General features: G+C 43.0%; 1 protein-coding gene across 1 annotated transcript in view; it reads right to left on the reverse strand.

The window, feature by feature from the left end:
- APPL1 (adaptor protein, phosphotyrosine interacting with PH domain and leucine zipper 1) overlaps positions 1–15733 on the reverse strand; it is a 31287-nt gene extending 15554 nt beyond the window's left edge. The window contains exons 1-8 of the mRNA XM_018556275.1: positions 15590–15733; positions 13094–13192; positions 10673–10732; positions 6294–6365; positions 4933–5020; positions 3454–3495; positions 2307–2365; positions 555–701 (exon numbers count right to left, since the gene is read on the reverse strand). Of these exons, the coding sequence (XP_018411777.1) occupies positions 555–701; positions 2307–2365; positions 3454–3495; positions 4933–5020; positions 6294–6365; positions 10673–10732; positions 13094–13192; positions 15590–15643 (621 nt within the window). The 5' untranslated portion in view covers positions 15644–15733. The remainder of the gene's footprint in view (positions 1–554; positions 702–2306; positions 2366–3453; positions 3496–4932; positions 5021–6293; positions 6366–10672; positions 10733–13093; positions 13193–15589) is intronic.
- Between the last annotated feature and the right edge of the window lie 7396 nt (positions 15734–23129).

The following is a 23129-nucleotide window of genomic DNA, read 5'->3' on the forward strand; positions in this document are numbered from 1 at the left end:
CTTGAAAATGTTACCATACAGCCCCGCAGGTTGTATAGCAACATAATGGTTGCAATGGGGGCAGGACTGTTGTTGGTTCATACGGGCACATGACTGAAGTGACTAGTGAGAATCTTTCTTCTCGGATGCTGCTCCAGAAGAAAGTAGACTAGGAGATTCTCATTGGTCAGCATTGTCACAGGTTCATAATCACAGAGAAGTGGTGTGTGGACTGGTGTTGTGAGACAAATTTTATGTCATTTAAAAGGGTTAGCTCACCTTTTTATAGAAAATTAAAAGGTGAACTAACCCTTTATATGTCACAAAATTTGGGACCTATAGTGTAACTCTGCTCTCACTCTAAGCTTGGGATGACCTCACTGGTCCAAAAGTTACAAACACTATAACCAGTGTATGCAAAACACTGAACTTCTAAACCCAAGGGGGGTTCACTTTAAATGACTTGCCTGGTCCTGTTAACTTATAAATCACTACAATATACCAGCATTAATAATGCCCAGAAAGGCTGACATTCAAACAGCATGCATTTGTACTCTTGAAGTTATGGGGCTTACCTGAGCCTGCATATAACCTAAAAGAGGTTCCAATATTGCAATTTTCTTCTTGTACTGGATGGTATTCAGTGCGCAGAAATAATGCATCATCGTCTGGTGCTGTTTCTTCCTGGCAGTGTACACGTCTTCTGTGGCTTCAAATTTAGTCTACAAATGAAACAGGCAGCCATGTTACTCTATGACAGGAGAATCGAGCAGGCAGATTGTTTAACCACACCCCACCAAAAAAAAATTAAAAATCTCTCCAACACAAACTGAATTTTAAGGAGACAAAGATTAGCAGCTGGGAGCCAACGTGATCATCTCTCAACCCCTTCGCTATGACCATGGCTGTAAGCAACCACGCGATAACAGGAGCCCTGCAGTGGATGCAATGCACCTTTCCTCAACACTCCCATGATGGCATAATCTACCAAGTGGTGGGCATGTAAGCACAGGGGCGGGTCCGGATACAGCATGGCATACCTCTTCAGAATGGAGATATATTGTTTCACCTTAAGAGAACGTACAGTTATCCTTTTGCCCCCCAACCACCACCTCAGAATTATACCTGCCTAAATCAGGCAGCCACAGCCCATAGGAATCTTGAGAATTTGTGGCCAAAATGTTCTCTGCCTTGGCTGTGCCTGCATAAGCAAACCCCATGGACTTCTAAGGGGTTCTCTCTGAATACAAGAGACACTCAAGAAACTGTCTCAAAGAGGGCTATGAGGATAAACTGAGAAAGGAGAGGCCAGAGACTCTGAAGATGTATTTGGGGTGGCAAGGGGGTATAATTTGGGGTTAGGGGAGGTACTTTCTCTAAAAGCACAGTTATCCTTTCAAGCAGTCTATTCAAATATCTTTTAATATTGTAAATAATTCAAATGTTTCGTAAATAATGGTTCTGTAAATGTCATATTTAAACCCCTCTGACTTCTGTGCAGTGTTTCTATCCTACTTCCATTTCGGAAGGGAGGGTGCACACAAACTCCTGCCCCATACCCAATGATGGGACTACATGCATTGCACGCAATGCGTATGCGTGAGAGAGTCTCTACTGGTCCACAAAAAAAGGTGGATGGATCCTAAGTTAATTATGTCTCCAGCCGGTCTGTGGCACCTGTGCACGTGGTGGCACAGAGCAGCTGCAAGCATCCGTGTAGTTTCAAGGAGAGGGGAGCACACATGCTGCAGTGGCTCCATAGAGGGCAGGCTAATGACAGGAGCTACTGGAAAGAAATAAAAGGATGAATTACAGAAAGGCCAAAACAGTCACCAAACTAAAATGAAGATCGAAAGGAAAATGAAGGGTTTGGGTATCTGAACACAAATTTTATGAATTGAGACTAATAAAATACACTCATCCCCATAGTTAGAGCTGACATGTAACACTGCAGCCGTCACTCGTCGTCTGAGAACTGAGCGATCACAAACTGCTGGGAGAGAGGCAGAGCCAGCTGTCAATCAGGTAAAGGGGTGGATCCTGACAATATTGTCTGGATCCTTCCCGGCTGCAGTGCGGTTCTGTGCTGTCAGCATATAGCGAGCAATAGCTCGCCATATGCTGAGTTTTGGGTCATAGGAGGACATTAGTAAATGCCCTCCTGTGACCCAGAAGAGAACTATGGCCAAAAAAGTTTAAAGAAGCATCTAAAATGAAGCAATAAATGAACAAAAAAAAAGAAATCATACGCTGGAAAGGAGATTCAATTCAGGGTTTGTTCCTTTAATGCAACCAAGGTAACAAAAGAAAAAAGAAAATCTTCTAACCTTCTCATTTTCTCGTCTCTTGGACAATCGACTGTACCTGTTGATTGCTACATCATGATCTAAGCAAGAATAAAAATCGCATCACATCAGTGAGCTAGAGAACTCTCCATTTAACTCAGGTTACCCAAAATGTTGAATTTAAGTGGAACTCCAGCAAAAACTTTTTTTTAAAGTTTGGAAAGAGCAGGGAAGGGTTCAAACTGGGGATGCACCGATATTTTTCCGAGTACCAGTGCAGATACTTGGCATTTTCATGAGAACTACCAGGGTTGCAGCTGGGACCTGGCTCTGGCGCTCCACCACTCTCCTGAAATCATTAGTCGATATTGTTTTAGGAAAACTGTCACATGACACTAAACAAAAATGTATCAGTTCTTGTACCTGCAAAACTGGTATTGGTGCATCCCTTTATTTATAAAAACAAAATCATACATTAAAACAGGGATGTACAAATCCCAGGAGCTCCGTGTGCTCCTTACAAATGACAGCTGCCTAACTTTTGAAATTTTCTCTAGTCTAGTCTTGGAGCCTGAAAAGTATCTGTACTTGTACCGAGTACGGTACTTGGTATCGGTGCATCCCTAGTTAAACACATAATTTTAAAGTGACCCTGTCACAGGACCATTAATTTCAACACAAATCTTCCCATAAGATAATATGAGCATTTAATGTATTTTAGATATGTTATTTACCTGCAAGAGATCCCTTGTGTAAACCTCTAAAAGCCCTGAGACTTCTGCTGGGTGCCACCATCGTGGATATGATGTTAGCAGCCCCAACAGACTGTCAACTATCAGCTGTCACTCAAGAGATACTTAATAATATTCCCCTTTGCTTCCCTTTTAGAAGTTACATGATGTAGCGAGGTGACAGGAGGGGCAAAAAAGCTGGGCCAGCACAGACAGTAATTATACACTCCTAGAAGAGGAGAAGGCTATAATATGCCTGGCGCTGTCAAATTTTCTAGTAAGTTGAAAGGCACATTGCAAGTCAATCAAAAATTACAAAAAGAAAAAAACACTGCAAGTATTAAAAATAATTGATCTTTCTGTGTTTTTACCTGAAGTTTGTTTTACATTAGTGACAGGGTCTCTTTAAAGGAAGTCATTCAATTAGGCAGCTTTGCTACAAAAAAAGGTATACATACCATTGCTGGCAATTTGAAATATCTCTTTTAAAGTCAAGATCTCTGCAATGAGAAAATGATGGGGGAAACATGGTTGTTTAATAGAATAAGACAGGGCTGCACAAAAATTGGTGCTACACTTAAATAATAACCAGAAATATTCAGCCAGCAAACATTCACATTTGCCTTATTTTCACAAAATCTGGATAATTCACACATAACTAATGTACCTGCAGTTTCACTGGGCGCATACCTATGCACATTTTTTTTTAATATATAAAAAGACCCCATAGAGTGTTCCTACCTTCCCTTTTGACATGAAAACACATCTAAATTCCTAAGCATTTGGTGTCAGCCCTGCCTACTTCATGTCTAATGGATTACAAAGAACAGAGACTTCTCCTCCTCTCCCCATCTCCATAACCCTCCTTGCGCACAGACAGCGAGCACAAGAAATTACCACATCACAAGATTTCTGAACAGATCAGCTGGTATTTTTTGCATTTATTGAACAGATAAAATCATACACTTTAAAAGCTACACTTATCAGACCAAAAAGAGAGCAAAGAAGAGACATTCATTCTTGGGGTTACATACACTTTAACCCTTTCGCTGCCAAGCCCTCCGGAACATTTTTCAAATCAGCTGGCCAAGCCATTTTTGAATTTTCTGCAATTTTTTCCTATTGGTTTGCTTTTCAACTGCTGCGTTGCTAGCGTTTGTAAAAGACCCCCCAAACCATATATTTTCTGAAAGCGCAGGCCCGGTAGAATAAAAAGATGGTGATACTAAATTTGTAGGCCCTGCGATAATTGCGCAAATGTTTCTCAAATTAATATTAAACCGATAAAAATACACAATTCAATTGTTAAAACACACCAAAATCAGTATCCGTGCACAAAAAAAATAATTTTCTGACTAAATCTAAAAATGTCCTTGGCAGCGAAAGGGTTAATTCTGCAGTACTAAGGGTACCCATAACATGAAATGAGTGTCCAGGATGGAGTGGCTACCATCAGACAGCCCTGACCAATCATATTGTTGGGGTGATAGCACTGATCTGACTAGGTAGGAAGTCTTATACAACTGCTGTGTTTCTCTTGCAGATAAGCCAATGCTGGAGATGTCATCTAATGGCTCTCTCATCCTCCCTACAGTTCCAGACAACCTTGCAAGTCTAAGCAGTGCTATTCTTTCTTTAATCTGAGGGAAGCTGTTTTTGCCTTCCCCATTCACTTAACCCAAAGTCAAATTTTTGTTAGTTTGACTTTTGAACAGAGTACAGAAGGGTTAGAATCCTTGTCAGATATGTATTGCCGTTCGTGTCCCTGCTGAAGGGATTCACCCTCTCTATTTGTCCTGATAACCATTGTCAGGAACAAAACAAATAAAATTATAACCATTCACTACTCTATCCAGAACAAAACACATGGCCTTACATTTACTTCAGTGAAATTAAATCAGTCCTAGAACTTCACAATAAGACAAACAATAATGTACCTTTTAAATCCCTCTCTTTAAACTGGTTAACGGGGAACATCATGGCGTCGGCCAGCTGTGTGGACAACACTGCATGACAGGAACTCAGCTGTGGGAAAAAGATATAAAAAGAACAGAAAAGTTCATCAAATCTGCACCACAACACTTTAAAATGTTTAACGAGGAGCTTTAAGCCATATGAGACTATGTAGGCGTTTTTTACAAATAAAGTAGTTCTCATTAAACAAATGTTGTCATTATGGGTATAGAAGTAAAAAAAAAAATTTCCCTCTTCCCAAAACCCTTCCACCTCCCTTCCCTATACCCCAATACATATAAATAGCAGGTACTCCGGTATACTTGACAGCAGAAAATAGAAGCCTTGATTTGAGAAATCGCATACAAACAGCAGGTATATAACAATCCCAGCTGTGATATCACTCATGCAAAGGGGCGCAGGGCAAAGAAGCCACACTAGACACACAGAAGGCAATTTATCAAAACTGGAGCAGACAAAATCTGGAGCAGCTGTGCAGGGCAACCAATCAGCTTCTCTCTTTCATTTTCAAATCTTAACTGAACAAACTGAAGAGAGAAGCTGATTGGTTCCCATGCACAGCTGCTCCAGATTGGGTTTGCTCCAGTTTCAATAAATTCCCCCCAGTGTTCTGTTATCAAATGACACGAGAGTATGGGGGCCAACTCCTGATCACAGGAAATCAGAAGTATGTTTTACAGTTACATAAAAGAGACTAAAAACTTGTGTAAAATGCAACTGTCCCTTATATCAGGAAAGTAAGCGATCAGCTTGAAGGACATGGGGGAAAAGCCTGGTGAATCGAGCCAGTTGCCCCATAGTTTAGAGCCCATCTCCAGAATAACTAAACCCCCTCCCACCCTCTTTAGCTGATCGCTGAATATATATATATACAGTGGGGCAAAAAAGTATTTAGTCAGCCACCAATTGTGCAAGTTCTCCCACTTAAAAAGATGAGAGAGGCCTGTAATTGGCATCATAGGTAGACCTCAACTATGAGAGACAAAATGAGAAAACAAATCCAGACAAATCACATTGATTTAGAACGAATCAATTTGCAAATTATGGTGGAAAATAAGTATTTGGTCACCTACAAACAAGCAAGAGTTCTAGTAATGTGATTGCAAGAGGACAGTAGGGGACCGGCTGGCAAGGGACCATTGGCAGCACTGTAACAGTGCCGGCAAAGGACCTTGAGGGGGGACTAGGGCAGTATAACTTCCAGCAGAACATACGGAAATATAAAAACCCTCAGGGATTGTAGGTAGGGATTAGAGTCATATTTTGCCCTAGGTTGGCCTGCAATAAACAACATTATATGCAGTGTAAGGGGCAAATGACTTACTTCATCAATCACTTTTGAAAACTGCTGTAATGTTGATGTCATCACTTCATCATCACCACCAAGAGGAAACCTCTGCAACCAGAAGAAAAAAAAGTTTACACAAAATTGTTATTGCTGTGTCCCATCATCAGTAAAAAGTGTATATTGCCGTCTTTATCCCTGTTGGTAGATGAAAGTAGTCACTCGCACTCCATGATATTAAAGTCAATGCTGTTTATTGACTGAGATAACACACATCTCCTTAACTAAGGAGATGTGTGTTATCTCAGTTAATAAACAGCATTGACTTTAATATCATGGAGTGCGAGTGACTACTTTCATCTATCTACATTTCACGGAGGCATCCGTTGTCACCACCGCACCCACCCAGTTGGATTTGGGTTTTTGTCCGGTCAGGTGTGCGATGGGACAGGAGGATTAAGTTTATCCCTGTTGGGACAACTGTATAAACTGGGACTGCCCTTCATTTCAAGACATTACTTCTCACTTCCTGTTGTGCCTACATGATAGGAAGTAAAAAAAAAAAAAGATTATACTCTGCAAAACATTAGTGTAGGACTCATCAGAAAAGAGGACCCTTGGCACGGGTGGTGGCCTTACATATTTTGGCCAAAATACAGACTAATACCTCTGTTGGTGAGCCTGTTAAAGGACTTGTTTAACATCCCTATCAGCCCACCCAGTGAAAGCAAGGCAAACATTTAAATACACATATTAAATACATCCTTTTACTCTTTCTACCCTCCTGTCAGCATTTCATATCAGTTTCTTGTCAACACATTTGCATGCAGCACATTTAATGGTCTCCCAGTCCTGTCCCTCCCTCTTCCAGTCTGATCTTTGCTGTACAGGAACTGCCAGTCAAATTCAGGCACTTACACTGCTTGCATTAAAAAACACAGAAATGCAATGCTTTATTCATGATTGCAGAGTTGCATTATTTGTATCTTTTATACATGCCTGGAGTTCCACTTCTATAAACAGTAAATTTACATTACGAGGCTGTGTTTGATACAGATGCACCAAAATTGAATTTTCAGGCCAAAACTGAAAATGAAGTCCCCAACCTTTTAAACATTTCTTACATTATTTTTAAATTATTATTATATATTTTTTTTACTTTACTATCAGGGGCTCTGGGGAAATATTAGGGGTCTAAACAGACCCCCTAATATTGCCCTTTTAAAAAAAAAAAGAAAAAAAAAAGGAGATTGACGGAAGAGGACGGAAAAGGAGTCCTAAATCTTTTTATGCAGCCCGTCATGAACAAACAGGAAGCCTCTCTACTGAGTGCTCCTGTCTATTCATAAACTGTGGGGATAGTATGAGTTACTATGTCCACAATCATGAATGAACAGGAAGTGATGTAGAGCACTTCCTATTCATTCATAACTAGGGACAAAATAAGCTTACTGTGTCCTAAGTTATTTACAAACACTTAGCAATCAGCTGATCGCTGAGTGCTTGTAAGCTGCTCTCCATCCTGACTTATCTATCTGTCACAGGAGACTGAGCCAGACGGGAGAGCTCAGCCACCTGACATCTCACTGATCCTTGCTCTCTAGCCTGACTCTCCGCTTGTCACAGGAGCCAAGCAGGGGTGCCTTAGCCTCCAGTGGCAGCTGTCTATGCACCGCACCACCCCGCTTGGGATCCTGAGCTGTCTCCTCCCTGCTCAGCCTCCTTAAACCTTCTCTCCTTCCCACTGGTCTGTGTCCCCTCGGATCCCCACTGCCTCTGTCAGCAAGCATGCGGGAGAGCAGCAGGCATCAGAGGGGACACAGACCGCCGCCCAGTGGGAAGGAGAGAAGCAGTCAGGATGCACTAAATTTACAGCTGCATTTTCAGCAGAAATGTTTCGGTGGCCAAAATTTCGGTGCACCCCTAGTGTTTGATATTGTGCAGCTGCAACTAAATTCTACATTTCTGTACTTTAAGTATGTTGTACTTTAACCTCTAGTATAAAATACTGACACAATGATCCTCTGTATATTCACTCCTGGATTTACTGTCAATCAGCATGTTCAGCAAATTGTACTTTGCACCAATAACGTGAGATTTATCATTTTAAACCATGCAATTAAGTAGTAATCAACAGAACAGAACTGAAACGTAGGTTAGAGTCTAAGACTTCTTTCTACATATTAACATTTTATTATCTACAATGAGAAACCAGAGTGGGAAACTCACAACACACACATTGGATTCATGTTCACTCAGAGGGAATGAATGGTTTTCACGGGTACATTTTTAAATGTACCAATACCAATAGTAGAACACATAGGAGGGAACTTATCCAAACTGGAGCAGAAGAATCTGGAGCAGTTGCCTACGGAAACCAATTAGCTTCTCTCTTCAGTTTGTTCACTTAAGGTTTGATAATGAAAGGTGGATGCTGACTCGTTGCCATGGGCAACTACTCCAGATTCTGTCTGCTCCAGTACTGATAAATTCCCCTCATAGTATGTAGGCACGTTTCACAAAAGCAGCAAAAACCTGCCCTGAGAGAGGTCATGCCACCATCGCTAGAGTGTGTGCATGTAGACAGGAAGAAGCTGCAGCAGCACTGAGATGTAACGAATGATGGGGGGGGGGGGGAAAATAAAAAACCAAAAACTATTTTTGGGACAAAAAAAAAAAAGACAATTGTTCATGATCCACAGTGATTTAGCAAATTAAATGTCATTTGCTTTAACCCTTTGATTGCCAAGGGCATGTCCTCTACATCATGGCAATCAAAGTGTATAACAAGCTCACGGCTGCAACAGGCTGTGCTGGGCTGTGCAAGGAATGTCTGGATTGGATAAAAAAAGAGCAACTAAACCTATGGCATAAAAAGGTTCATATAATGTATATACACTGCCAGGCCCAAATAAAAAAAGTCACATACTTTAATATTTAGTTGGACCGCCTTTAGCTTTGATTACGGCATTCATGCACTGTGGCAACATTTTCATGCAGTGCCGCAACAATTATTTCCTTCCAGAGTGGCAATAAGTTTTCCCCAAGATCTTGTAGTGATTATGGGAGGATCAGGCCACTGTGTAAAGTCTTCTCCAGCACATTCCTAAAATTCTCGACTCTATGGTGGCCAATTCATGTGTGACAATGATGTCTCATGCTCCCTGCACCACTCCTTTACAATTTGAGCCCGATGAATCCTGGTATTGCCATCTTGGAATATGTCCAATGTGCCATCAGGGAAGAATAAAATCCATTGATGGAAAAATCTGGCCATTCAGTATATTCAGGTAGGCTCATTTTTTGGGAACATAACGGTGCTGAAATTAGACCTGACCCACTGAAGCAACCCCAGATCATAACATTTAGCCAATCGAAGGTTCTGACCTGTTTGCTTAGCTAAATCCATGTGGTGATTCGTTTTTTTTAGGCCAGGCGGTGTATTTCAATTGTGTATTTAGTTATTTGCCTGGAGTTGAGCATTGACAGTCCCCTGACCACACTGCACTTAGATCAACTAGAGCAGGGGTGCCCATTAGGTAGATCGTGATCTACCAGTAGCTCTCAAAGCTGATGCTGGTAGATCATGAAGGGTATGAATGGTGGCCCCTTTATTCCATTTTGGTATATTTATTTAGCTGTGCACACATAATTACCTATTAGCCTGAGTCTGCTTGGCCAAGCTCCCTGACACCTTTCTGGTGAATACTGGTGGTTGAAGAGCTATGTATTACATCAAAGGATATTAGTTTACACAGCCTGTTGCAAAATACAGCAAGGTGAGCCAGGAGAGAGAGCGGGAAGAGACAGCCAGGAGAGATAGCAAGGAGAGACAGCCAGGAGAGATAGCAAGGAGAGACAGCCAGGGGAGAGAGCAAGGACAGACAGCCAAGAGAGAAAACGAGGAATGACAGCCAGGAGAGAGAAAGCGAGGAAATACAGCCAGGAGAGAAAGCCAGGAGGATGAGCAAGGAGAGACAGCCAGGAGAGATAGCCAGGAGAGATAGCCAGGAGACAGAGCAAGGAGAGACAGCCATGAGAGACAGCCATGAGAGACAGCCAAGAGAGACAGCCAAGAGAGACAGCCAAGAGAGACAGCCAAGAGAGACAGCCAAGAGAGACAGCCAAGAGAGAAGGAGAGAGACAGCCAGGAGAGAGACAGCCAGGAGAGAGACAGCCAGGAGAGAGACAGCCAGGAGACAGAGCCGAGAGAGACAGAGCCGAGAGAGACAGAGCAAGGAAACAGAGCAAGGAGACAGAGCAAGGAGACAGAGCAAGGAGACAGAGCAAGGAGAGGTTTTTCTTCTGATGGTAGATCTCATGTATCTCGTCATTTGAAAAGTAGATCTTAACACAAAAAATTGTGGGCACCCCTGACCTAGAGGAAGCCCATATGCTGTGTTAGTTCTCCCACATACCTGATTTTCATATTCTTTCAACAACTTGGACGTCAGATGTGTGGCTGCACTTAATTCATTCTGGTAACATAAAAAAGTCAAATGATGGAAAAGTGTGCAAAACCTATTTCAGTATATTAAAAATTAGAAATAAACTTCTGTCAAAATAAAATGTATTATTACAAAAAGATTAGCGTCTGTTGATTGATTTAAACCTGCTGATTTATAATTGCAGACATTCGAGCTGTCCTCCTGATTTTAGTCACTACCTAATGAGTAAATGACCTGAAAAAAAGACACGCAGCCAGGTCTGAATGGCTGTCCTACATGTTTATTACATCAAAGAGACCCAAGCCTTGCATGAATCAAGATTCTAGTCTGTTATAATTACTTTATAACTTAGAAACACTTACTGTTGACTGACTCACTAGTTCTGCTGGAAATCACTTGCTCTTGATTGTAAGCACAAGCAGGGAAGTCTGCCCCAAGCATTAACTACTCAGAATTCCTGTACAGTAATACTTTAAGCTTAGTGTTGAAATTTCCTCCTGCTAGTTCTAGGTCATGATTCCATGTTCTTGATTTTAGCTTCATATTGAAAACATTGCCCTCCTTAACCTTATTCATCTGCTTAGGGGGTGTATTTATAAAAAAATTGCAGAGCCATTCAACTCGCAAAACTGCATTTACATTTATTCTGTGCGAATGGGGCAAAAATTAATGGTATTAGTATATTTTCTTTCCAGGTCGAATGTAATGTATAAGCATAGAGTGAATTAGGAAATACAACATTATGGCCACTAGATGGACCCGAAGATGACAGGAAATGAATACTTATTACGTATGATCTTCAGCTCCAACTAGTGGCCATAATGTGGTATTTTCCCGATTCACTCTACTCTTATGAATGAATTATATTCCACCTGGATCTGCTGGTGATTGGGGCACACGGCACCAGTACTGGTGAGGACCGGAAAAAAAAAATTTGGTACTGGTAATCGATACCCCAAAAAACGGTATCGGTGCATCCCTAGTGCGGACACTGTCCTTCCTTCTGGAGGGTGGCTACTTTTGTTCCTCATGGTCCGTGTGTGTGTGTTGTAAAATAGCCACCGCTCCAAGCTCACTCCTGTGATGGAATACAATCTCAATACAAATGAGTAAACTAAACATGAGATTGCAGTCCATCACTAGTGTGAGCTTGGAGAGGCTAATAGTTAAGGTACTCGAATGCATTTTTAAGGTTTACCTCCTGAGTTTAGCATCAACATTTTGATAGGTTCTAGATTGTGAGGACAGAGGGCAGACCTAAGAACCTCTTACAATGACATTTACAGCTGCATTTTCTTGTGTAACAGGGAAGTGAGAACAAATCGTGAAGAGCCCGGTCATCAAATAAACCACAAGTCAGTCATACAGCAACTAATATCTCACCATCACTTCCCTTTCCTGTGCTGACTATTTGCTTGCGGCCGCTGAAAACAAAGGTGTATTGGTTTTCTGAAGACACATGTGATCTAAGTCAAATGAGGGCAGTACAATGAAAAACTTGACAAGTGCATCGCTGTTATACCGCTGACCACTAAATGAAATCTGTTCAACCACTTCTCAAATGTAACAAACATGTCATAAAACTGTTCTTCCAACAAAACAATTGAAAGGGTATCAGAAGTAGAACTTGTGAGAGAAGCTCAGAACTAAGCCTAGAAAATAAAAACCTTACATTAGGTGACTAAACATTCCCTGAAGAGACTCCAGGGGGATAGGGGGCCAGACTGGATAGGGTCTGTAGGGGGTCTCTCCATTTTCCAGAATTACCGTATTTTTCGATCCACAAGTCCACAAGATGCACTAAAAAACGCACACAGACTCCCCCCCCCCCCCCCCCAAAAGGCGGGGGAAAATGTGTGTGCGTCTTATTGAGCGAATCCCTATCGCCCGAGACATGCAGTTTCGGGCACCGGGTGAGTAGTTTTTTTGTACATTTAGCCCTGCTCCGGACAAGCAGAGCTAAATGTACAGTGGGAGCCACTGCTCATTTACTACATGTGATCTAATCAGATCACTTGTATCAAGCCGAGCGGCGATCGTGTACGGGGCCCCCTCGCTGTGGTTTTTGGGGTCCCCCTCTCCTCTGGGGGACCCGTGACCACGGCATCGGAGCTCACCATAGAGCCCCTAGAGCAGACGAAGAACGTCCATTCTTCGTCTGCTTTAATCACAGCGCCACCTGTCTCAGCTGTCACTAACTACAGCTGCTGTCACAGAACCTCCCTGCCTCCTATGGTCCGGTGTGCCTTATGGAGCGCAAAATACGGTAACCTGGGAAAGGTGAATATCAGTTTGTGGTTCATTGGCCTATAACTATATCAAGCGATTTCACAAGTTCCACTTTTGATCATATATAACTAATAACCCGATAGGGCAGTTTAAATTCCGTACCTGAGCATCATAAATCCTGCGCATGGCATTATACAGCTGACTGCAGTAACTAGAGATCGCGGCTGCATCTTCCTCAAAAACTCCCAGAAGAGACCGAGTCTGGAAAAAGACAATGAGATTCAAGAAAACAGAAAGGCGTTTGTTTGCCGCTGGGCCATTTTATGCACCAGACATCCTACGTGTGACGTTGTATATTGATTGCAAGTCCTAGAATAATAAAGAAGCACGGGGGAAACAAGAACCTCAGATTCACTATGGTGGTAAAAATTAAAAGAACTCCGGGCAAAAAAAACCCTTTTCATTTTTGTCTAAGTGCCACAAACAAAACAAAAAAGTTATACTCACCTGAACTTGGAGCCGGCTTGCTCTTAAGCTGGCCATACACCTATAAGCAAAGGACCGGCTAAAAAAAAGAAAAAGCCAGCTGGCTACAGTGATCGAGTGAGTGTAACTTTGTTATTTTTGCACCTAGACGAAAAGGAGCGCTTAACCCTTAAAGTGCGGGGGTAAGTGTGCCCCGAGTTCTTCTTTAACTTCAAAAAGGTTTTTTCAATCATTTATTCCAGTTCGGGGGTCTATGTCCATCTACCAGGGGTGCCTGAATCACAACACTTGTACTTGTACGCAGTGCTTCCTGTTCATGGAGTGCTGGGGCTGCAGAAAAAGACATTGAGGACTGTGTCCTCAATCTCTTTTTTTTTCTTTTCAAAAAGGGATATTTCCCAAAAGCCCCTAAGAGTAAAGTAAAAAAATTAAAATAAATTAAAAAATAATTTTAAAATAGTAGAAAAGTTAAAAAAAGCCCCCCTCTCCCCCATTATTAAAAAAAATAATAATTATATAAAGGTGGGGAAGAAGTCATTTTCGGCCTGACAAATTCTGCTGCGTGAGGTGCGTTGTGGTGTCATTCTTTTCAGTGCCCCACCAAAAGCACCTCCCGTCCGTAGTGTGATCGCCAGTACTAAAACACGCGGTACCGCAATGTCGTTCGTTCCAGTGCTGACCGATTGCAAAAAATTGTGCATGCAGTTTTATTCTGAAGTGAACTTTATGTTTGTAACACGGCATTCGTGTATTTTAAAATAAGGATGGTATTTATTTCATTTTCTTATGCGATTAATCGAAAAAAATTAATCGGCCAACTAATTGATTATGAAAATAATGGTTAGTTGCTGCCCTACTCCCCTGGCAGCCAGCACTCTCCTTTTCACCGACGCTCCTGGTTGTGCCCTCTGCGTCCTCACATGCAATACAGGACTATAGGATGACTATGCTCAGTCCTCCACTGTATCTAAGGAGGAGCAGCGTTGTCAAAAACCCAAGTTATATTCACCTAAGCCTCTGAGCCGGCTGTCTCTTAGACCGGTCCCAGAGGCGTCTCTCTCCATCTGCTGCAGTGGTCTAGGAATCCTCAAGTCATCACATCCAATACAGTGTATACGGTGTGAGGATGACAAGGGACATACCATTGCTGGAGAGAAGGGGGGAGAGGCCACAGGGACAAGACTGAGGTTTTCCCTAGGCCAAAACAAACAAACCTTGCAGGGGAGGTTCTGCCCCCGAGTTCTTTAACCTCTTGCCGTCCGCCCGTAGTAAAAAAACGGACAGACGGCACTGCAGCATTGGCGGGTTGCCGTCTCCAGACGGCAATTTTTTTCGGCACGCACGGGCAGAAAAGACCCGACCGTTGCACACACCCGTTACCGGGTGTTTCACATATAGGCGATCAGCGGGTCCATAGCCCGCCGATCGCCTATATGTGCTCGTTCGCGGCGCGGTTTTTGAGGTTTCGCGCGCGCACGCAGTTTTAAGGCTTGACATGTTTAGTGTCTTTTTACCCGACGTGACCGCATCTTTTATATTTTACCAAAAAATTGGGTAATAATAAATGTTTTATCATTTAATATAGGGGAAACTGTTTTTTTTTTTATTTCGGTCATTTTTCCTTAACATAGTAAAAAAATAAAACCCCAGTGGTGATTAAATACCACCAAAAGAAAGCTCTATCTGTCCCCAAAAAAGGGTATAAAATTCATTTCAGTACAGCGCTGCATGACGGAATAAATGTCAGTCAAAGTAGCGCAGCGCTGAATACTGAAAAATGGCCTGGATGGGAAGGGGGTTTAACACCGCGGATGTCAACTGGTTAAAATCCTGCACCTGGGCCCAGGTGTGTCGGAATAGGCCACCGTCTGCTTCCATATCTCCACTGTGATTGGCTAATTCTGTGAAGCAGCAGGAACCTGCACACAATTCATCCTATACGAAGCCATATTAACACTCCAAGAGCAGCTAGAATCCTGCAGCAGTGTCAGCGTGGCCTGCAAGTATGGTTGAGACATCACAGCACCAGGAGGAAGCCTCACACTCAGCACATTACTTCACATCCCCATACATTATTGAGTCATGCCTATCACAGTAACATCAGACTCAGGTACACGCAACCGCCCTGCCACAGCCATTGACATGGTAACTCCACCCAGACACGCCTCTGACCTGGGGACTGTCCTCCAGCGTCTCCTCGATGGGCAGTTTGTCTATACCGAGCATGGTGGGGGAAAAAACCGAAGCAGACGACACCTGAACCGGGGCGACAGTCACAGCAGCTGATCTGTATCCAGGAGCACACACAGCGGATGTCCCGCCCCACCGGGCGCTGATTGGATGGACGGCGCTGTCCTTCAGAAGATCTGCGATCCCTTTGGCTCTTGCGGACATCTATCACGTACTGTAACTAAGGGGCGGGATACTAGGAAGTTGTCGCGATGACGAGAGGATACTAATGTCTAGGGGAGGTGGGAGGAGCTTAGGCCAGGAATGACAGCTGATACAATGTGACAGAGCAGACACAACAACACAGAGCTGCTCATAGAGACTTCAGGGAACAGACAAGGACATGCATTAAAAGAGTCAGGTTGGATTCTTTCTTTAATGTGAGGTGCATTGCGCTTCAACACATTTTGCAGCTTCCTTTACAGCTGAACATACTTTTGCAATGCGGTGCAAGTTAAACGCATGTTTATCTTCAATGGCAGTCACCCCAACTCACTAAAGCATTCAGTGACAAACATGCATTGCAGCGCACCACACTATCTTGCATGGTGGTGTGCTGCATCAGGCAGAAAAATGTATGCCCTTCTTTTAGTTGCGCTTACATCACAGCAACGCACATGAAGTGGAAATGGGCCCTTGCAGCATGATCCATTATCACCCAGCCCATACCAATGAAGCATGTTGGTGTGAACTGGGACCATTTGATGCAAAAGATTTCAGCTTTTCATTGTATGAAGTCTGCTGAGCAACGCAGGCCTTAAAAATCACCTGGAACAGGTTTAGTGCAGAGGATATAAATGGTGGAAGAGTACACATAGACGAAGTGCCAGAACCTCTAAATGTCAAAACCTTTTTCTTAGATGTGGATAGAGTAAGGGAGGGTCATAACCCCTGTCAGCTCTTTTTTTGCCATCTGTGTCATGTAGGAGAGATTTTCCTTCACTTCCTGTTTAATAGCCACAGCAGGAAATGAGAAACAATCCCGTCAAAGAGAGGGAAATCCTTGATGGTCAGCAGGGTAATCAGAACTAACGTCCCCATTGCAGTGGCGTATTTAGGGTATGGCAGGCAGGGCACAAGCCATGGGGGCCACTTAAGGTGGGTGCTTCACAACTCAGGGACAGTGGTGGTATTTGTCCCTTTAGTTAAGTTGTGCCCCATTCAGACCTCCGATCAGAACAGACATACAGTGACAGACAGCACAGCTGATCCCTGCTGTCACAGGGATGTCACAAAGAGTCAGCACAGGGAAACTTACACTACTCAGTCCTTTTGCCGGGCCTAATGACCAGTGGTGGATCTAAGGAACAAAGGGCCTTGGTGCAAGATTTTTTCTCAAGCCCCTTAACGCTCCCAAGCCTGCACAGAAGCCCGTCGGCCCATGCATCCATGCTCCTCTTATGGGGGGGCCAGGACCGTATCTCACTGACCCTCCCCCGGAGGTCTCTGCACAGGAGCAAGTGCAGAAGGGTCTCACCAGGGGCAGATGTGGAGGGTCTCACCAGGGAAGCGAGGTCAGATGTGGAGGGTATCATCTGGTCAGCAGGGGCAGATGCAGAGGCTCTCACCATGGCAGCAGGAGCAGATGCGGAGGGTCTTACAAGGGTGGCAGGAACAGATATGCAGAGTGTCACCAGGGTAGCAAGGGCAGATGCGGAGGCTCTCACAAGGGTGGCAGGGACAGATGCTTAGGCTCTCACCAGGGTGGCAGGGGCAGATGTGCAGGCTCTCACAGGGTAGCAGGGGCAGATGTACAGGGTATCACCAGGGAGGAAGGGGCAAATGCAGAGCGTTCACCAGGGCGTTAGGGGCAGATGCGGAGGGTCTAAACTGGGCAGCAGGGGCAGATGTGCAGGGTCTCACCAGAGTGGATCGGGCAGATGTGCAGGTCTCACCAGGGCAGCAGGAGGAGATGCACAGGGTCTCACCAGGGTGGCGAGGCAGAATTGTTTATTGTGCCCAGTGCTTTAGCAAACTAAACGTCATTAGGGTTTACACGTAGCTCACAACTGTCCCTCATGTGAAAGGACTGTCCCGGTTTTGGAACCAAATTTTTCTGTTCCTCTTTCCTCCTCAGTTGTTCTCCTTTTTTTCTATGATACATAAACCTAAATAAAAATGTATTACCTATCTACCAAGTGCTAAATTATGACATTTGTTATTTGCAAAATAAAGGAACAAAGTGGCAAATAAAGCATTTGTGGAATAATGTTTTGTGCATAATTTTGTGTACCTGGGGATGTGGCAGGGGTGTGTCCTTTGCCTCCTTGTGCTAAAATGTGGCCCTCTTTCTCATCTCAGAAAGATGGGTGGTATGTTCACATCAACTTTAAGTTTTTTGCTTAATAAATGTTTGTTGAAGTAGAAAGTACATACGAAGAAAAAAGAAGCAAGATGAACTCATGGCATTCAAACCAAGCACCCAATGGGCTTCCCGGCACTTTATAAATACACAGACCACATCCCTATTAAGTAAGTCATTTAAGCATTTGTTCTGTGCAAATTAAGGCTAAAATGAACATTGTTCGGATATTTTCTTTTCAGGTCGAATGTGATGTAATACTGCATTTTGGCCACTAGATGGAACTGAGGAGCATAGGAAATATGAATTTATTTTCTATACTTTTTAACTCCATCTAGATCAGGGGTAAGAAACTCTGGCCCTCCAGCTGTGCAAATTCCAACATGCCTCTGGGAGTCATGCCTGTAACTGTCAGTTTTGCAATGCCGCATGGGACTTGTAGTTGCCCAACAGCTGGAGGGCTGGAATAGCCTACCCCTACTCTAGATTAAGATCTAGATTAGGATGTATGGACGTGGAAGACAATTATTACAATCCACTACATCCTGCCAGAAAGTGGAGATCCTGGAACAAGTCCAGAATATGTGTTCGAAATCCACACCAGCTTTTGGAGAAAATATGGCGTGAAGTACCCCTGTAGAGTAATTTGAATTGCACAAGCCTGTCTCTGACAGCAACCACTGCTTAAAAGGTATGTCTCCACTGTCTTAGACATTTACAACCTCCTTACAGGTTCAAAGACCGTTCGAACCCCACAGATGGCCCTCCTTTCCATGATACCAGGATCCATCGCTTCCTCCAAAAAGGGATTACTCCGCTTTTTCCTTGTGGCAGCTAGAACGGTCATACCGAGACACTGGAAGTCATCGGTCCTCCCGACCATGAAAGAATGGACTGAAGAGATGCAATTTATTTGTCGGATGGAAGAGCTCACAGCTAGCATTCACAATCGCCATTCTCAATTTTATGGATTGTGGAGTGTGTGGTTGCACTTCTGCACAACCGACCGGTTCTGCTTATTGATGTCAACCTAACAGTGTATCTTTCTCTCTTCTCTTTTCCATTACTCTAGATGCTTTAGGGGTATTTTTGCACTGCACAAATGCTGGCCGACAACCCAGGAGTTGTAGGATTGAGCTTAAAGGAGAACTATGGAGTCAGGGCTTTTCTCCATAGTTCTCCTTAGGGTAACGGAAGGACACAAACTAGCGTCCTCCCGTTACCCTAAGCTCAGTATACCGCGAGCCACAGCTCGCGGTATACTGAGACGCCGCAGCCGGAGCGGATCCCGACATCGATGTCGAGATACGCCCAGCTGGGTGAGTGACAGCTGGCTCTGCCTATCTAGATGCAGAGCCAGCTGTACCCGCCCCCTCCCCCGTCCGTTCCGCCAATCAGCGCTGGCGGATCGGAGTGGGGAGGGGGGAATCCAGCTCCTCCCCTGTCACGGCAGAGAGCCGTGACAGGATCGAGAGGTGAGCGAACGCCAGCATCTGTTCGCTCACCTCCCGATCTACTGAGCCGACCTGTGACAGTCTCATTGTCACAGGTCGGCTAGAACTATGAGGTGAGTGGAAATCACTCATCTCATAGTTCTCCTTTATTTTGAAGCATGCCACATGTCAGCCCTTTGTTATCTGAGAGTACCTTGTTTTTCTGTACTGTCTTACTTGCCTTTTTTTTGTATAAAAACTCTAATAAACTTTAATCTTTAAAAAAAAAAAAGGCATGTCTCAAACCTCTGTCCAGTTCTCCTCAACGAGATCCAGTATCGCTGCACTGTACTTGAACGTCAATACTTTTCTTTATGTCGGATGGTACCTCTTCCACTTCACTTCAGCAATCCGGACATTTATTAAACCTGAGCAGAGGAAACAATTGTTTACGACATAAGAACTTACAAAAATCTCTGGGCACGGAGTTTTACTTTAACATTAGGGCTCATTCACACGGTTCTGCCCATCTATACGGCGTGTGCAGGTTTGGGTCTGCCTGTAACTGTGTGCAGCTGTTTCCTCCCATAGGGAAGTAGGTACAGGTGGCCGCACAGAATTACACACAGCACCTGCCCCTCCCAGGAGCAGGACCCTGCACGGGTGTGCACGCCATAAGGATGTGCACGACCATGTGAATGAGCCGCTAGTATGCACATATAAGTGTTTTGTGTGTGTCTAGATCACCCATAACAAACAGTAAAATATGAAAAAGTGAGGTGAAGAATGATAAAAAGAGGAAACAAAAACAATACATGCAACTGATTAAATAAAGAATGCACAACAAATATGTTATTCAGTAACGCCTGTAAATTAAAGTGACACTAAACTCAGGAGTTAAATCTTAAAAATGCATTCAAGTACCGTAACTAGTAACAAAAGTGTATCTTATTTGTGAATCACTCAGTTGTAGATCCTCAAATCTCTGAATTGGTGCTGACACTGTCCTTCCACCTGGAGGGGGGCTACTTTTGTTCCCCATGGTCCCTGTGTGTGTTATAAAGTAGCCACCGCTCCAAGCTCACTCCTGTGATGGACTACAATCTCAATACAAATTAGCAAACTAAATGTGAGACTGTATTTTTAATATTTAACTTCTGAGTTTAGTGTCACTTTAAATATGATCAAGGTGTCAGGTTTAAAAAAAAAACCATGGCCATATGTCTTACCAAGCATTAGGGCACGAAGCACCATTATATAGTACAAATGTCTTTTTTCTTATCAAGCATCAGTTCTCCTTCATTGTTCAGTAATTATTAGTAATAAAACCTATAGGTAATGCTGCAATTCCAGATCCTTAAGTCCTAGTCTAGACCACCCACAGTTACATTGTTGGTATAAGCATTGTTAAATGATCCCTTAAGCTTAAGTACCTGTTACTAAACAAAGCACTCATTAACAGCCAGTCTGCTTTCCAGTTCTAGGATGCAGGCAGACAAAATAATTCAAAGAATAGAACCTTCCTTCAGATTCTCTGGGAACCTCTATAGATACTGACTTATGCCTTTCTTAAAATGGAACCCAAAATAAAACCTTTTTTCTAGTTTTGGGGAAAGGTTAGAACCTCTTTCATGTATTTAATTTTGGAGTTTGGAATAAACAAGAGCATGAGACCAATGGATTTATACCCCAGAACTATTTACTGTATTTCATCATAAAACTCCAACATGTTTTAGGGACTGCACAGAAGCCCTTCATCTGGGCTTGGAAAGTTGAGTTTTCTACCCTAGATTTTTATGATAAATACAAAAGTGGATTCTAAATCCAATGGTTTGGTACACTAGTTTCTTCCAAACCCCTGGATCTTGCTCAAGGTGCCATTCAAGGCACATTCATATTTAGATGACAACTGTACCTGTGGTACAGTATTTCTTTAAATACTTGCCCACCACCCCTGAGTTCAACCCACCAGGATAAATATCTTCAGCCTCAATGCAACTATATTCACTGTGTGGCCCTGCACAAAGCTGCACAGCCTTATGTCCAAAAAATGTCCTGATGGGGCCTCTTCTTAGTGCACATACACACCTCAACCCCCACTTTTGGCTATGTGATAATCATACTCATGGCTGCCATAGGTACAGCTCTAAAAGCAAAACTTTCCCAGCAAACTCACCAGCCAGCCTGTAAAAAAATGTCACTGTTTAACTATTAGGGTTAAAAACAGAGGTTTTAGTTGCACAACTTTTGCACACTATGTGGAAGCTACACTGCCTCCTCAAGGCCCCTCTGTGTAGTGTAGTCCTAAATCTAATCTATGAGAGCCTCCATCTTGGTGCATATATAGCAAAGGATGATTTGGGTGCAGTTTTGCCAGGAGGTGGCCCAATCCTCCTTTATCTTCCTTATACTGTGCAAAGCCCTTCCATGTGAACCTTGATTTTAAAGCTACTTATGATTTTATGAGTGTGTTTGCCATTTGTTTCACTTGATGGTTACAGCTCTCTCGTAGGAAAAAATGAGGCTGCGGCATGAATGCACATTAAGGAGGATTGGACCAGAGCAGAGCTAGTATTCCTTGATGTAGCAATGGCAGCTTTAAAGTGTAACTGCAACTATGGTGCAGTTACATTTATAATGTACTTTTCTCTTCCTCTAGTCCATTGCCGTGTGAGACAGAGGGACACCCTTAAGCACAAAGGCGGGGAATTTGTCAAAACAGGAGCAGACAAAATATGGAGCAGTTGCCCATGACAACCAGTCAGCTGCTCTCTTCAGTTTGTTTAGTTAACATTTGAAAATGAAAAAGAGGAGCTGATTGGTTGCCATGCACAGTTGCTCCAGATTTTGTCTGCTTCAGTTTTGTCCCCTGAATGTATTTAGGCAATGGACGCAACCCTGTCAAGCCCCCAGTAATAAAGAAAAACAAGAATTTATCAAAAAGATTGGGTAAACCCAGAAATGTTTTTTCACCATTACTTTTCCTTTATTTTGGCTTTTCAAAATAACAAACAGGATATTTAAGAGATAGGATAAAGAGAAGAGTAACACTTTTGGCAGTTATGTAGAACTTTTTCATAGATGAGGGACAGTTGGAAGGTATGCAATGGGGACATTTACTGTGGTGACAACTGTCCCCTATTTTCGGTTGTGTCTACAGGAGAGAAAGTGAAGGCAAATCTCTGCAATTAGACACAGATGGCAAAACAAAAATACTTTTCTACCCGACATTAAAAAATGTTACGGCTTTAGATACCCATGAAATATTGTTCTCTTGATCCAGTTGTACAGGGTCAGATCAGGAAACTATTGTGTTTCTGTAAGCTTTTTCCAAATCTTCTATTTTAAAAGGACCAGAGCTCTCTGGGGATTAAGCAATATATGAGTTAATCCAATGCAAATGTGCATATGTGTATGATGATATTGCATGCATACCCGGCTGCGATTTAATGTGTATAGGCAACTTTGTTTGTTTTGTCGTTAAGACATGTACTAAGGACTCTATCAGATTGCGCTGGTACCTGTGCTGTATAAACAAGTCTGCATTGTGGCTCCTGATAAGTGTGCAGATATTTTAGGTGTCCACTTTGTACCATTATCACTAACAGTTTAGTATAAGGGGGATTATTATGGTATTAAAAGATTTGTGTAAAGTAATGTTCTCAAGGTTACCTGGACAGTTATCTGCTATCAGTAATGTGCTATAATAATTAAGTCATGTGTCACACTGTGATAATCTGATAATGGC

The sequence above is a fragment of the Nanorana parkeri genome, unplaced genomic scaffold (assembly GCF_000935625.1).
Source record: "Nanorana parkeri isolate BGI_ZX_2015 unplaced genomic scaffold, ASM93562v1 scaffold231, whole genome shotgun sequence".
Taxonomy (NCBI): Eukaryota; Metazoa; Chordata; class Amphibia; order Anura; family Dicroglossidae; genus Nanorana; species Nanorana parkeri.